General features: G+C 47.0%; 1 protein-coding gene across 6 annotated transcripts in view; it reads right to left on the reverse strand.

Moving 5' to 3' along the window:
- The window catches only part of PXYLP1 (2-phosphoxylose phosphatase 1), a 69815-nt gene that overhangs the window by 29664 nt on the left and 23586 nt on the right, over positions 1-16565 (reverse strand). For all 6 annotated transcript variants that reach the window (XM_011232404.3, XM_034661902.1, XM_034661904.1 and 3 more), the window contains one exon: positions 4051-4182. In XM_011232404.3, coding sequence (XP_011230706.1) covers positions 4051-4129 — 79 coding nt within the window. In that variant the 5' untranslated portion in view covers positions 4130-4182. The remainder of the gene's footprint in view (positions 1-4050; positions 4183-16565) is intronic.

Here is a 16565-nt window from a genome sequence, read left to right on the forward strand (position 1 = left end):
AGAGCTGTGTTCTTCCCCCCACCCCCACCTTACATGCTATCACCTCTCACCTGTCCTAGCACATCGCACACTGTATTCCAAGTGTCTGTGCATGACTTTCCCCCAGTAGGACAGATAGCTCCTGTGGGATTGAGCTTGAGGGATTAAGCTCCCAGACCAGGACCTAACCTATGGTGGAAACTCAAGGAACATTTGCTACAGACAAAGCTGTATATATTCATGGTGCTGGATCAACAAGAAAAGATAAAATCCTAAACCCTCCGAGTTTAAAGAGACTTTAAATGGAATCAGGCCCGATGACCTGCCTAACATTCTCCTCTTCACAGGGCAACGCTCCGGAGTTTGCACCCCACGCATTCCACCTCTGCACAACACTGACTTTTAGGACGCTCCACCTTATGCTTCACTGGAACGTGTCTCATGGTCACCTGGGCCACAGAGAACAAGTCTGACTCTTGCAGACAGGGCTCTTCAGATACTGAAGACAACCGTGGCTTTCACTGCTGTGGGGTAACCTTCCCTCTTCCGCTTGGGGATCTGAACCTCCAGTCCATCTTCAGTATTTTCCTCAAAAGCTGCTCTGGTCAACTGGGGCCCTGCCCAGGAAAACCACCCCCAGAGAGAGTGCCACATGCCCACTATCATGGCCAATGAACTCTGATCAAAAACAAGTAAGAGTCTAATATATTTCGAAAGCCTCCTCCCTGACAAGTGGCTGAAGGAACACAAGCCTTGGCAGACTTTGGGACCCTGAGAGCCCTGGTTTCTGAAGACGGCACCCGGTGATGGGACTCTCTGCTGTTGCTTAAAAGCTTTACATTGACTACACTTCCACAAGCCAAGGGCTCTCCCACAAGGTCTCTGTTCTCCCACCAACGGTGCAGCAGCCACATCTAATTCCATTTTATAGAAGAAGAAACAGAGGCTCTGAGAGGCCCGACTTGCCCAAGGGCACATGGCTGCCAAGTGGCATTCAAATCCAAGGCTGTCATTCCGGAGCCTGTGCGCCCCTGCCACGCTGCCATTTTGGGAATGCCGGTTGGAACATGGTGAAATGAGCATAAAATAAGAATTAAGGAAAGGTTGTGTTGAAAGAGGAAAATGGACGGTTACAGAAGAGCAGAAAAGCAGAAATACAACTAAACAAGTCTTTACATACTGGCGGTCTTTGCCCTGTTGCACTAAAGCAGTCCCTTAATCTGAGAAGTAATTTTTATACTCGTACACATTTTAACTAGAATAACTAAACATAGGTACATCTTACTTGCTCCCTTCGACAATTCTAACATCAGGAATTTCAGAGTCTCCCTATTTCCAAACTCAAAAATATCCAGGACTTGAAAATATAAAATGAATGATTTTCATTAAAGGTTGTTAGCCTAAAGCAAGTCATTAAATTTAAAATAAACATATTTTGAGAAACTGTGAACTGTATCTTAACCTTTTTTATATCCTTTCCATCCACCTCCACCCCGACACTGAAGAAAAATGCCACCGACATGCATAAGCACTTAATAAATATATCTGGGTTCGCAGACCCACTTTCTGTAGGAAAGGAAGAAATGCTTAAACAACCTGATTTTTAAATTGTAACCCGGGTCATACTTTCGCATATTCAAAACAACAGAAAAAGCCAACAAGACAAAATAAAATAGATGATCATTGCAGAAAGCAAATAAAACTATACTGGTTCACTTAAAGCCTGAGAAAAACCAAGTTATATTTCATCGCCTCACGTATATTACCTAAAATAATTATATGTGCTAATCTGGTATTTATTAAAAAATTAGTCAGAAGCAATGATGAAAAAAAAGTCCATATATTTTAGGGTTAGGATGAAAACACAAATGTTAGTTAAACGTATACCTTTGTATTACCAATTAGTGCAGTTTCTCACACCATAATAACCAACAACCCACAGCACAATTGAATAAATAAAGCAATTAAACTCCTTGTCTACAGAAATGGGTAAGTTCCAAAGTTACAGTTTACCCAGAAGCAGAAGGGCAGTAAGGACATCCATATCTCAATATCTTTCCGAACTCCAACGTATCCAAGAATAAAGAGCTCCAACCCAGGCAGGCTAATTCACCCTGCAAAATTTTCCTTAAGAAAAAGTATGGCTGCAAATTGGCTCTCCTAAAACAGAAGGTACTTTCAGAAGAGTTATATAAGCAAAACACACTGGCCAATTCAGTGACGTGGAAACCACCTCATGCAAGAGAAACGCAGCAAACACAAGTAACCCACATTCACGTCTCAGATCCTGTCAGCTTCACAGAATAAAAAATCAAGGCTGACTGTAACCTCCTACCTCCCCAACCAAAGGATGGAAAATTTTTAACGAAAAGTTATGAACAATTAAACTACTGAGAGTCCTAACACACTTTTTGGAAAGGATTCGTATTTTATTGCTCATTAACCATCTGGAGTATCTTAAAACTTCCTATGCCCACCTACTCTCGGCCTTGTTTCCTATTCTGGAAGGATAAAAGGAGTATTTTTAATTGTCTTTAGTACTGGAAACAGACTGTCATGTGTACCAGATGTGCACATGGAGTAGGTCACAAACTGGAGGTATATCAGGGGAAACTTGCTCAAAGCCTCTTCTCTCTTCAAACCACTTATTCCAAATGCCAAGTCCTTCCCACATTCCTCAGTGCACTCAGAACATCCCACTTGCCGAGCCACCTGCTCTTCTTGCCATCACTCAAACTGCGACAGAAATGCCGCCTCCTCACTGAGCCATCCTAGGCAATGATGGGTGCCAACCACCCATCTCCCATCCATCAGGGTGCGGTGGGAAAATGGAGGGAAGGCAGGTAACAGCCAAAACACAATTCCCAGCATCGTACAGACATTCTCAGCTTCGAGTATACAGCACCAGAAGGAGAGGGAACTTGGGTCAGTCTCCTTTTCAGAGCAGGTGTAGAGTCATTCATTCATTTAACAAACAGTCATGAAACACCTACTGTGTGGTCAGCAGTGCAGTTTCTGGGGTATAGAGGGAAACAGGACACGGTCCCGGCTGTCAGAGAACAGTCTTGTAGGAGGAAGAGACACAAGAACTGAACATTAGAATACTAGACGGTTAGCGCGAGGAGAGCAACAGGTTTAGGGCATCCTGGAAGTACATCAAAGCAGCATCAGACTGCTTTGGGAGGGGGATGGGAGGGGGAGAGTACTGGAAGGTTCTGAGAGGAGAAAAGGACTGAGTGAATCATGTGGAGGCAAGGACGTGAGGGACGTGAGGAGGACGGCACTCCAGGAAGAGGGACTGGTGGTATCTGGGCACAGAGAATAGGGTAAATGTGTAAGGAATGGCAAGCAATTCAGTGTGAGAGGGGGCCACTGGAGCAAAAAGAGCCTCATGGACACCATGGGCCACCCCGAAAGGTTACAACTAAGGAGGTACCGGGGCCAGATCTGTGTTTGAGGAGGGCCACTCTTGAGGGGAGCAGTGGGGTATGCAGCTTTGGGCCTGAACCTGAGCACAGGCGCCCAGTGAAGGACAAAGTGCTGGGCGGTGAGATCCATGGACTGGCTTCCTCCGGCCATGTCCACACGAGATGCCCTGTGCATGGTCCCTGCTGCCCAGGAAACTGAATTTAGTACCTAATTCCTGTGCCCTCCCCAACAACCGCAGCCCCAGAGCTCACTGAACAGGAAACAGACATTCAACCCTCAAGGAACCAACCAGCAGGCTTAACACCCCAGCTCAAGTTGGCCTCTTGGGAATCTAAGAATCTGGGAATAACTGGGCAGTTCAGGAATCTACACAGAAGCCAGAAACATTTCCTGAGGCCTAGCGAGCACTTTTGTTCCTCAGGGCTGAGAAAGATACTCAGGACACAGCTCAGCAGTTTAGGATTTGTACTCACAACCGTCCACCATCAGTACCAATAATAAAAAGACTCCATTGTTTTAAACGGCACCGTTCATTTGAAAAACAAAGGCTTTGGGCCTACTTGTTTCCTCCCCACAAGGGCCCTCTATCTCGGATGAAGCCCCTTCCCGTTTCAGGACGCAGCGGCAGCGGGCGATACTCACAGAACTGCAGGCTAAGGCTCACGAAGGCCAGCAGCGCGGCCAGGGCCAGCAGCAGCAAGAAGCGACTGCGGAAAAGCATTCTTATTAGTTCTATTTGCTCTTCATGGTTTCACCTCCAGTCGGGAACACGTCCTGCGAACAAAACAGAGGCAATAAACATGTGTTCCGAGGTGGAAAACCAAGTTTGTCAACTGAAAATAATCCAATTAGCCCAGTCCTCCAGCAGGAAGCATGAATCCTAGTTGCAGAACAATAGCGGGTTATGTCTTTGCCCCCAGATGAGCCCAGCCGAGAATGCTCCCTTCGAATTAATGAGAGGAAACCAGTTCTCGAATGCTCTGTTTATGACATCAGCACAAAATGAGACACATGCCAGCAGGACCTTTCCAAAGAAACACATAAGGAGCTTTATCGAGCACCTGCCGTGTGCCAGACAAGCAAGTCTTTATGGACCAGGTCATGCTCAGCCCATTCTGACCACCGACTTCTAGATCTTCAACCTTTTTTGGTGAATATTTTGCTGATATGATTCTGGTCTTCTAAAATTTTAATCATTAACCTGAACGCCAATCACTGCCATGTGTCCCATAATAATGCCTTTAGGGATGGCTGGAGGATGCCAGAGGATGTGTGGCCCCATCTGCTAACTGAAGACCTTTTCCCATCTGGACTGGTGACCCTATTTCTGCCGTGTCCACCGGTCTTCTTCCTGCAGCCCCACTGTACCCATTCTATTTTGCTCTAACCATGTTAGAGCTGCGCAAAAAGACTTTCAAAAATGCTGAATGAGGCCCTTTTGTGAGCAAAGTGAACGGCGGCTCAAGGGTATAACCCATCAGTCTTAGTTTTCGAGTTTCTCTCCTGGTTCTCTCTGGGGTTTGAAATAGAACTTGAAAACCACACTCCTCAGAAAATGTCCAACCTGTTACAGTAACAGGACAACAATAATTTCAAACCCAATTTTAGTGGCAACATCTTTTCCTCCTTCAAATACAATCTCCTTCAGAGCCCGAAGACACAATCAGACAAAAGCTCATTTGTTCACATGGTGAGGGTCAGGGTCGCACAACTTTGTGAATACATGTACCAAAAGCTATTGAGGGGCACCCAGGTGGGCTCAGTCGGGTAAGCACCTGACTCTTGATTTCGCGCCTCAGGTCATGATCTCAGGGTTGTGAGATGGAGTTCCACTTTAGGCTTGGAGCTCAGCACGGAGTCTGCTTGGGATTGTCTCTCCCTTTCCCTCTGCCCCTTCCCCCCTCGTGTGTGTGCGCGTGCACGCACTCGTGCAAGCACTCTCTCTCCCCCTAAATAAATAAATAAATCTTTTAAAGCTATTGAATTATGCACTTTGGGTGAATTGGATGGTATGTGAATTCTATCTTTTTATCATCTACTTTTTTTTTTTTTTTTACAAAAGCCTATCCGTAGGGAATGAAGCAGGATCCAGAGCCCTGGAGTCTCTTATTTCCGAGCCCTGAGCCCCAGCGAAGACCCTGCAAGGGAGTTTGAGAACCACTCCTTTAGAGGGATTTGTCAGACTATCTACAAAAAGATAAGATTTGCTAAAAGACTAACAAAAATATACTTGTACCTCAAAATGGAGCCTGTACATTGGCAGCCCGCATCTATTGACAGATTCCAATTTTATACCTTCAAATAATCACTGCTTCTGTCCCTTTAGTCACCACCCCTAAGCAAGGACCAGTGTCTAGTGTCCCAAGATGGCCTGTAACTGCTCCTGCGGACACCCCGTCTTTGCCCTGAGGGGACTCACTAGCCTCGCAAGCTCTCTAGCGTCCTGGCTAAGACAGCATACCATGCTGGCTGATCCCACCTAGGACCTAATGTATTTGGGACCCCAAATAAATGTTTTGTTTCCAAAATGCAAATTCCTCATAAACCCCAGTTGAGAGTATTTGAAAAGACACACACAGATCTGAAAGCAGCTCAGCAGAATCTGCGCTTGGTGAGGGACAGTGGCTTCTACACTGAACCCCCAAGGAGGCTGAGGTCACAGTTTGAGACAGAGCATGGGTCTGCCTGACTGTGGCACTGCGGGTCATCCCTTCCGTGCTAACAGTGAAGCTGAACCCTTGATGCCGATAAACCCAATCCCAGATACAAAGTGTTAAGCCTGGGTAGCTCTGGGCCACCTTGACCTTGGGGGTGTCCTTGGTAATGCTCATCTGATGGTTCAACAGCAAACCTTCCCATAGGAAAACAACCTAAATAAAATCCGAGTCACAGTTTCTGTCCTCCACCCTAGACAGCCTCTACTGCCTGGCCCAGCTCCCCAGGGGATGCGCATGGAAGGCGACAACATTCACCTGGGAACACTGGCCACAGTGTTTTCAAAACATACCCCACTTGGGCAGAATAACAATGCTTGGCTACCCTCACACCTCCCCTTGGCAGCCCTGTACCTTTGCTCTGCTTCTCCAGGGACCAGGGACTTCTAACTGCTCAAAACCATCGTTCCCTAGGTTTCCATTCACAGAGCACCATGTGGGGACCTTGACACAACCTCTTTCATGCTCTGCAGGGCAGACACCTGCGTTTCTAATACGCAGGCAGAAAAGCAAAACTTAAGAGCACAGTTTATTAAGTTGCAGTGACAAGATACAAGACAAGATCTCTGTGCCTTTACAGTTCATTTTTACGTGTTGTGGTCTCCCCAACAGGTCTGCACGCTGATCTGGTGCAAGTTGTGGATTAACACAGAGCAAGTTAGCTCCTGGCACGTGCCAGCTTCTTCAGGTACTCAAAGACGGCCGACAGCTCCTCACTAAATAGCCTGTGGGTTTCAGAACCCTCTCATTATCTTGGTCATTCCTGATTGAATTTATTCTACTTTATCAATAACCCTCTTATAAGGTGACCCTTTTAATTTGGGGAGGGTGAGTGGGGTGTGTGGGTGGAGACTGGATCACAGAATGGGGGGAGGTTCAGAGGATATGTCTCCTATGGGGTATCTCTGTACTCCTGACGATAAATATGCTGGGGTTTTTCTTTATGCCTTCCTCACCCTTCCGTCACCATGCCACCTTCTGAGGCTGCCATCTTTTCCTTTTCATGAACATCTCCAGCGCTCCTGCCTGGGAGATGGTCTTTGGGGTCTTTGAGAACTCTCCCGTTAGAAGGCCTCTGCAGCCCTCGCTGCCCGAAGATGCTCTTTCTTGTGGACCACATCAGCAGCATGGTGGGGAAAGACAGGAGCAGCCCTTTGGAGCCAGACAGACCTGGGCCAGAACACTGAGCTTAGTGACACAGGCCAAGTTCTTAATCTCTCTAAGACTCAGTTTCCTCATCTGTGAATTGGGGGTAATCACCTCAGGAGGTTGTGAGGACTAAAAGTCTACGTACAATCCCCAGCATACGACAGATACTCAAAAGACAATGGTTGTTACTAGCATTATTCCCTCCTCATCTTCTCTTGGTTCACTTTGCTGCTTCTTCCCTCCTTCTGGGAGACAGGAAGAGTTTCCTCACCTGTTTGTTGGTTCCTCCAGGTATGTGAGTACTGAAGGGTCACAAGTATTGCTCTCCTCTCCCTCTGTAGGTCCAGCTCAATGCGGTCTTCAGCCTCTCTCCCTCTGGGCATGGGAAACAATCTTGGGATTGTCATCCACCCATTTCTTGGGAAATCGCCCACCTCTGACTTCTGAGCCCAGGGGTGTCTTTTGCTTCCGTGCCTCAGAGATCAGATCTGCCACTTGGTTGCTCTGCATTTGGCTGTGGGAGTTGAGGGTCTTACTTCCCGTGCTGGGCCAGCTCTGGCTCTTCAACTACTTCCGGACCCCAGCCTCTTGGGGGATCTTCCACCACACTTACGGCAGGTGAGGCCACCAGAATGACGACTAAGTATTCTGCCTATGGTTTTACCTGACACTGTCTTTTTACACGACGATGAACCACAAGACTGGGCAGTGTCTTCTGGTGGGCATTAGGTGGAAACAACTACTACTTACCGAGTTAGACCTCAGGCTTATCGCATGGTGGATCTGTAGCCTTTCTGTATCCACGGCCTGTGTAGTTTCCTCCCGCATGCACTCTAAGCTTAGACATGGTATTGACTTTGGCCAATGGGGACAATAGTAACTGAGCTACAGGCAGAGGCTTGAAAGGTACTTATGCATTGGGGCCTGTCCTCCTTTGCTGCCTTGGGAACACTAGGACCACCACGGAAAAGACACGCGGGCTAGCTGGTAGAGGATGAGAGGTCACATGGAGTCAAAGCCGAGGCTCTCTCAGCCAGCCCACCCATCACCACACGTGTGAGAAAGCCTGTCCCCGACCATTCCAGCCCAGCCACGCCACCAGCAGATGGGGACCAGGAAAAGTCAGCCCAGACTTAAAAGAACTGTGCGGCCAACCCACAGATCACAAGCAAGTATGATGGTTGCTGTTTTAAGCTGCTAAATTAAGGGAGCGTCGTACGAAACAAAAGCTAACTGATACAACAAAGAGGAAATGGCTCGCATCTTTACGAGGAATTCCTAAGCTAGCGTCTAGAGCTCTGCACCATCATCTACAGAAAGCACACGCAAAGCTCTACTTTTCTACATTCCTTAATAAACAGTGCTTTTTCAGAAAGGAGCTATATTTAGTTCCAGATTTAAAATACTGGGGATGTGTTGGGTTAACCAGATGGCGAGGATGGTGTGCCTGCCTGACTGCTTCTAGTTTTTAGGCTACTGACATCTCCACATGCCTGCAGCTTTTCATTTGTCACAGGCTTTAATCTGGGAACACCTACCCTCTTCCCCTTAATACTCTCAGGATTTCTGCACCCTCCCCCTTCTGACCCTCCTTTGGCACCACCAAATACCACATGCCAGGGATGTAGTCATAGTCTCATTATTTTCACTTGTGCTGGGGACCGGCCTGTGATCACAGCCCCGGGGGTGTGCACACAGCCTGGACGGGGTGGTGACCTCAAGCCCCAGGAAAAACACACGCCTTCTTCTGGAGCCTATTTTCCTAGAAAACTTGGAAAGGAAGGTCATGCTTTGTTCTTAATTTTTTTAATGGCTAAATAAACATGGTATCTAAAATTCACATGGATTTGAAGACATTTGTGTTTGCAGCTGGAGCTAGGACCCCAATGTGTGTGTGAGCACCCAAGTACATGTTGGTGGGACCTGGGGTGCATGGGTCAAAGAAAAGATGCCTTCGGCAGAGACACTTCCTCAGCACGAGAGACAGAGAGGAGCCCTGACGTGGTGGAAAAGAGGCAGCTCCAGAGACCAACAGATCTGTGCCAATTCTCTGCTCTGCTGCTTGGTTTCTGTGTGCCCCTCTGACAATTAACTAACTTCATTTCTCTGAGTCCAGGGTCTCGATCTTTAAATGAGAGTGGGAATAAGAAAATGAGAGAGCAGGAAGGCAGAGAGGAGAACAGCAGCGGCCACAGGCAAACACTGTGTTTGCCCAGCTCTGGAGGAATCACACAGATCCTTGCACCATCATCTAGACACAAAGACTTGCCCTTTTCCCCGAGCAACCGCTTCTTCCCCATGCTCCTCTTCCAAATCCTGGCCACTGGCTACTGGCCACTTCTCTACTCGTCAGCCCCAGTCGTCAGGGCAGGCAGCCACGCTTGCAGCCTTGTTCCCGACTGCCCTCACCATGGTGAGTCTTCCTTGGCTGACTCATCCCCCGCCACCACCACAGGTTTTCCAGCCTGGAACATCTGCGTCAGCTTCTGTTGGGCCCCATCCTAAGAAGACGAGGATTACCAGCCAATGGGCTCTATCTCTGTGGCCCGAGCTCTGGCCCATTCTCCAGAGAGCCCATTCTCTTTTCCATCCGTAGGGAGGAGGCTTGTGCAGCCACTCAAGAAGTCATGCAATCCGTGGGTTTCTTCCGGGCATCTTCCCGCATATTCCTTCCATGGGGGCTCAGGTGCACGCTCCTGGGGTCTACTATGGCTCCTCTGGACACTCCATCCCACTTGTGCAAGTCACGCCAAGTGATGGCCAGGTCTCTGGGTCCACAGTAGAAACCCCAGAGCCTGCTCACTCACAGCCCAGAAAATACAGTGCACAGGAAGGGTCACTGCTAGAGGAGCAGGGTGAGATGCTGGGATTATGACCTATTCAGCACAGCCCTCACATCTCCTTGTCCCCTGATGTCTCTCATGTCCCACCACCTTCCAAGGAAAAGGCGCTCTAGACTCAATATGGCATCACAACCCAATCCAACTCCTATAAATACTTCCGTAGAAACAACTGTTTTATGTTCCGGGCTGAACATGCAACAGTGACTAGTAGTCATCAGATGTCTACTGGGCACAGCCTTAGTCCCTGTGCTAAACCCACATGGTAAAAATATCTTAAATCCAGAAATAGAATTATTACTCTGAATTCCTGATGAAACAGCAAAAAATAAACAGAAAACCCAGCCAACTTTAACTTTACAGCAGACTTGAATGGTGAAAGGAAATATTTCAAAACATAATTTTGAAAAAAGGACTAGTTGATAGGTACTTCCCATTATATTACAGTAAGTACCATTTCTGAATTAAGAGGAAAAAGGAATACGTCAAAGGCATTTTTACAAGCTACCATTCTACCCCCAGAAATTTCCAAAAGCCCAAGCCCTGGTATGATTTTTACCTCGTAAGAGTGGGAAATGCCACGTCTAATGACTCTGGTCTCAGGGTCCCCTTCAAAGTGTACAGAATTTAGGGTTTTAAACATAACCACAACTGCTTGAAAGAAAAATGTGTATTTAATTATCTCTTATTTGTGTAGTTAAAATACCATTACCAGGAATAGAAAGATGTTATTAAAGAAAATGCTTCAGATGTATTCTATACTTTGATATTTTAGGTCTTAATCACTTTGACCTAAGTAAATACAGTATTATAATTAAAAAAAAACAAAACCCCAAGGCTATAATTGTGAACTAAATATGAACCAAGCAAAGGTAAAAGCTACATCTTAATAGTCCTCTCTATCCAACATCACCTCAACATAGAGTTTAATTGCAAAATCAAAGATGCTTGGCTAAAAATACACCAACCTTAAAGTCTGAGGAATGGTGGACAGATTTCAGAACCTCCTAGAAAATCCCCAAGGAGGCTGTGGGTTCCTAGCAATTATTCACGTTCCAGTTCCTCAAATTCCAGCTAGTATGCATGCTCAGTTCTAAAGGTTGAAACCAATTCACTCATCTAGTCAATCAATAGACTCAAAACAACATTATTTCTCAAGATCCAGTATGTGTCAGGTATCGTCCGCAGTGCTGTGGACACAAAACACGGGAGACAGGACACAGTTCCACCATCTTGAAGCTCACTGTTGAAATGTACAAAAGTATATACAGGGGAATGAGAGAAGATCCAGGAATTGCTTTAAAATATTCGGTGTGGGGGCAGGCTAAAGAGGAATTAACAAATCAAGACTGGGCAAAATGCTGACAATTGCTGGCAAAACTGACAACTGGTTGATGGATTCTCGAGGATGTAATACACAATCCTCTCTGCTTTTGTGTATGTTTGAAATTAAAAGTTAAAAAAAAAGGGGGCGCCTGGGTGGCACAGTCGTTAAGCGTCTGCCTTCAGCTCAGGGCGTGATCCCGGCGTTATGGGATCGAGCCCCACATCAGGCTCCTCTGCTATGAGCCTGCTTCCTCCTCTCCCACTCCCCCTGCTTGTGTTCCCTTTTTCACTGGCTGTCTCTCTCTCTGTCAAATAAATAAATAAATAAAATCCTTAAAAAAAAAAAAAAAGTTAAGAAAAAAAGAAAGGAAGCTCACAGTCTGGTCAGTGGACCGAGTAAGAAGACCATTACACTATATGAAACCAGTGCCACGAGGCAGAAGCGGGAGTGGGAGGAGGAGGAGACCCACCTCAGCCCAGAGAGGGAGGATGGCTTTCCCGGAAGAGGCTCCCTTGGAGCTCAGTCTTGAAGAGCAGGCTGGAGCTGGTGCATTTATGATTGCATTCAAGGAAGCCAGAATGAACCAAAGAGACAGCACCAAGTGAGACTGGATTGGCTGCTGGGGGGCGACGGGGGGCGGTGCTGCCCTGCTTGTGAGTGTCAGGAGCCACAGAAGGGAGGTGGGTTAGTCCAGGCACCACACACAGCTGCATGTGTGGTGAGGCTTCTGTGCCCGGGGAAAGGGTCTCACGCCCTCTACCCAGGCCAGCCTACCTGATGACCCCAAGGAGTCCTATCACCAAGGACACCAGACAATACATGCACTGATGCCCACTCCCCCGGAGCCCCCTCTGCACACAAGGCCACTGACTTCCAGGTTGGAGCAGGAATGTGATCCCAGGATCCAGGCCACCGATCAGTGTCCGCTGAAGGGACAGGCAGGCTTCCTGACCCTCATTTTCTGGGGCCAGGATTCTGTGTCTTCCCAGCCCCAGCCTCCTCTGGGAATACAGGACAGGAGCAGACCAGAGGCCTTGTGCTCCTCTCGCCTGGCGACGGCTTAAAGGACGTCTACTGGGTGCGTGGTATGCCTCCCCTTGCACATTCTGCACTTTGCCCCACGGCTGACCCTCCCACGACTCCTCTCTCACCAGGGCACTCTCCTCCTAAAGGACAGCCTGTCTTCTCCCCTGGGGTAGTGAAAGGTGATGTAAGTCATGACAATGTCAAGTCTAGATGTGACGGGAGTGGCAGCAGCCATCTCCTGGCTCCGGGTAACAATGTGGGGGGCACTCAATGCTGCAGATTGATCCCCAAAGTGGCCCAGGATAAAAGGTAGCATCAGGCCCAAGGCTCATTGACCCTCCTTGCACGGTTTGCTGTGATCTGGCCACACCCCACAAATCCCACCTCACGTCCCAGCGCTTCCCACAACACGTAGTTAAAGTTAAATGTGTGGGCTCAGGGATCAGTTGGCTAGGTCTAGAGCCTTTTGTGAACCCTTCTGGAGCCACAGTTTCCCTATNGTTTCCCTACCTGAAACAGGAACAACCACGGGCTCCACCTCACGTGTTGTTAGGGACAGTGAGGTTACCAGGTGTGAGGGACCCAGCACACTACCTGGTTCCTAATAAGCGCCAACTAAGTTAGCAGTGACTTCGCCTACAGTTAATACCCACCACCTATGATGTACTCACCCTGCTTCCCCTTCATCTCTGCCCCCACTCTAGAAACAGGACGGCTACGGGACCCTGCCAGAGAAGGTCAGAGTCAGGAGAGGTTTCAAACATCACTTGATTCAAGTCCTGTGGTTAACCAGGAGAGGCCGGCACAGGTCAGAACTGGCAAAAGCTCCAGGCTGCTCAGGGAGACTGGCTCTTGTGACCCCAATCCTTGCTTCACAATCAGAGCGGCACCCAGCACGCTCTCCTTGCTACGTGCTGCCTCTCCACTGCAGAGGACATACTATGTGGCAGGAACTCCTGTCTCCCAGTGTCTACTTGCCCTTTTTTCTTCCTAAGGGAATCCTCTTGGTTTTAGCGAGATACACAGCCACCCAGCTAGAGATGATATTTCCCAGAGTCCCCTGCAACTGGTTGTTGCCATGTGATCAAGTCTGAGCCAATGAGTTGTGATTGGAAGTTATTACATGCAATTCTGGGTCAAAAGGAGGCTGTCTGCCCTATCTCATTCTGACCTTCCTGCTTCGTCATTTCCCATGCTCTGAATCACTGGCGTGGTGGTAAACCAGCTTTTTTGATGCCCATGGAGACATCCTAGTGGATAACAGAGAAGAACCCTGAATGACCTCAAGGGGCAGACTACCCATTTCCTTGACTGTCTACCAGCCCAAACTGTTTTGGGAGAGAAGAAGCCATCTCACAACCTTTTAAAAATCATTGTTATTTCACTTCTGTGAAAGCAGTCAAACCAATATCCTCACTGGAACCTGCCACTAGCACTAAATGACACTGGTCCTCGTCATGGGGGTTCCCTCTGTAGGCAGTGATGAATAAACACACACACTTAATGACAAACTGCATTCGGCGAAAAATCTCATCACACTTTTTAAAATGTCACTCTTACATATGATATACATGAGTCATGGTTGTGATAACCTTTGTTCTTTTAGAGTTTTATTTTTTATTTTATCTTAAATTATTTATTCATCTATGAAGGTGGCTTGGCTGCAGGTCTCAGAAAACCCTCGCTAACGCAAAGGGACTCATCCATATTCTCACATCATGAGTCATGGTGTGAGGAATGGCGGCTCCGAGGTTAGTTAATTCAGCACCCCAAAAGCATCATCAGGAAGCCAGGATCTTTCCATCTCTGGACTCTGCCATCCTGTCTTTGTCCTGTCCCCCCACGGTTTTAAGATGGTGGCCACACTCTTAGGCATCACTGTCACACTGGGCAACCTGCAGAGAGGGAAGGGACAGTCCTGCACATTTCTACTGAAAGCAAGGAAGGCCTTCCCAGAAACCCTTCAGCGGACTTCCCCTAATGTCTAACTGCCAGAACAGTGTCACAGGCCCATGCGCAAACTCATCACTGGCACCGAGAATGGACCACAGTGATTGAGTGCCACCAACTGGGATTCACCTTCTTCCTGGCAGAGGACCATGGAGGAAGGGAGAGGGTGGAAGCCTGCACAGAATCAGAATTCTGTTAGGAACAAGGGAGCAAGGGGAAGTCTGCAATAACCCACAACTGGAGAAGATGCGACAACACACTATTATTCTAAAAAAATAACGACAGTACCAGCACTTTCCAGATCTAGCAATCAAAGCACATACAGTCCTAAGTATATGTTTAAGAGGCATCAGCACTGGTTTGCTCAGGCATGATTCGGCAGTGACAAACAGCCGAGCAGCATCCCTCACACGGCGCAGGACCGTTTATTCTATATGTTACTTGTGTTTAAATATGCAACATGAAGTATTTACCTACCGTTTCTTTCCAAAAAGGATCTGAGGCAGATAATCTATAGATTTTGTATTTTTAAGCCCTGAAATATTATATTTGTTTTCTCCCCATTTCTGAACTATACATTCCTACCACTCTCTCCTTTGAGGTCCCCCCCAAGCTCTACAAAGGATAAACTTGTCAAGGTGTCTGATCACTTCTCAGGACCAGAACAGATTGAAATAACTAATTCATCAACCCAGGATTTCCAATCTCACGTATTCCTCAGTGATCTCTTTCTGACACTGTGGGAGAAGCCTGTGCTCCAGCCAATGTCACCGCTTTGATCCTTCTTAAAGTTGCAGCAGTAGCAACATCTGAAATTGGCATACTCTGACTTTAGAATGTCAAGAGCAACTCTAAGTACCTCAACAAAAAAAAGGAGAACATGCAGTTGGCATGATTTACTCATCACAAAGTGACTTAAAAATACAGCTGATTCTTTTTTAATTTGCAAGCAAACTATGTCAACTAAGAGTTTGTTACAATGTCAAGGAAAGCACAAAACATTCAATAGGCAGGGCTGTAAAATGAGACATACAAATGAACAATGAAGGTTTGCAGGTAAAAGCCAAATTTTACAGGCAAAAAATAAGAAGAGAATTCCAGCGGTGCAATGTGAATCAGGCCCGCCTGGAAGTGCAGCTTGCAAGAAGTAACACTGTCTCTATTTGCAGGGATGGAGACAGAGATATATAGATTAAGATATAGATATAGATATAGATATAGATATAGATATAGATATGACACAACCTAACCACCAAAAAAGTGTCAGAGTTAATAAATGAATTCAGTAAAGTTGCAGGATACAAAATCGCTTTCCGAAAGCTGTGTTTTCCAGGTTAACAATATCACGCAGAAACGGGATTTTGTTCTGGGTGGACACATGAATAGGGGCACTGATGCATGCTACAGATCAAGGTGTTTTGCCCAATGAGGACTTTTTCAGGCTTGAAGCACCTACAGAGCTTTGACTAACCCCAGTGCTCAATGCCAGCTCATTCCATGACTCCATCATGATGAGGCATGGAGTACCAGGTCCCCTGTGGACCATGATTACCAAAGCCCGGGGCAGGAACTCCATGCACTTAAAATACGTTTTAGAAAACTTCTGGATGGTTCAGTGGGAGGTTGGCAGCATCCGTGTCAGTACAGAATGAGCTCTCCTACTCCAGGAGGTGGTCAAGTGTGGGTAGTCACCTGCTGGCAATACTGTGGGGGACTGACACATGGATGACCTCTAGGAGCCCTCCATGTACCTGAGATACAAGGATTCTCTGGTTCAGATCCCAAAATAACCTCTCAAAACTTTTTTTTTTGGGGGGGGCTCCTTTGCACTTACAAACTCTACAAAAACAGAGCTAAGGGGACTGTCACACAGAATCACAGACTTTTGGCTTGGGAAGGAATGTGAATTGCTATCTAGTCCAAACTCCCTTCCAGTAAAGTAGGGACTAACACTGTTATAAGCTCCAAAACTTTGATTCGCCTTAGGTTAAACCTGTAATTAAACATAAGCCTCAAAGTCAATGGTACTCATCATACAAAATGGTGAAAAGCTGAGAGCTTTTCCTCTTAGATTAGGAAAAGACAAGGATGCCCACTCTCACTTTTATTCAATATAGTACTAGAAACCCCATCCAGAGCCTAGGTAAGATA

This window comes from Ailuropoda melanoleuca, chromosome 6, assembly GCF_002007445.2.
Source record: "Ailuropoda melanoleuca isolate Jingjing chromosome 6, ASM200744v2, whole genome shotgun sequence".
NCBI lineage: Eukaryota > Metazoa > Chordata > Mammalia > Carnivora > Ursidae > Ailuropoda > Ailuropoda melanoleuca.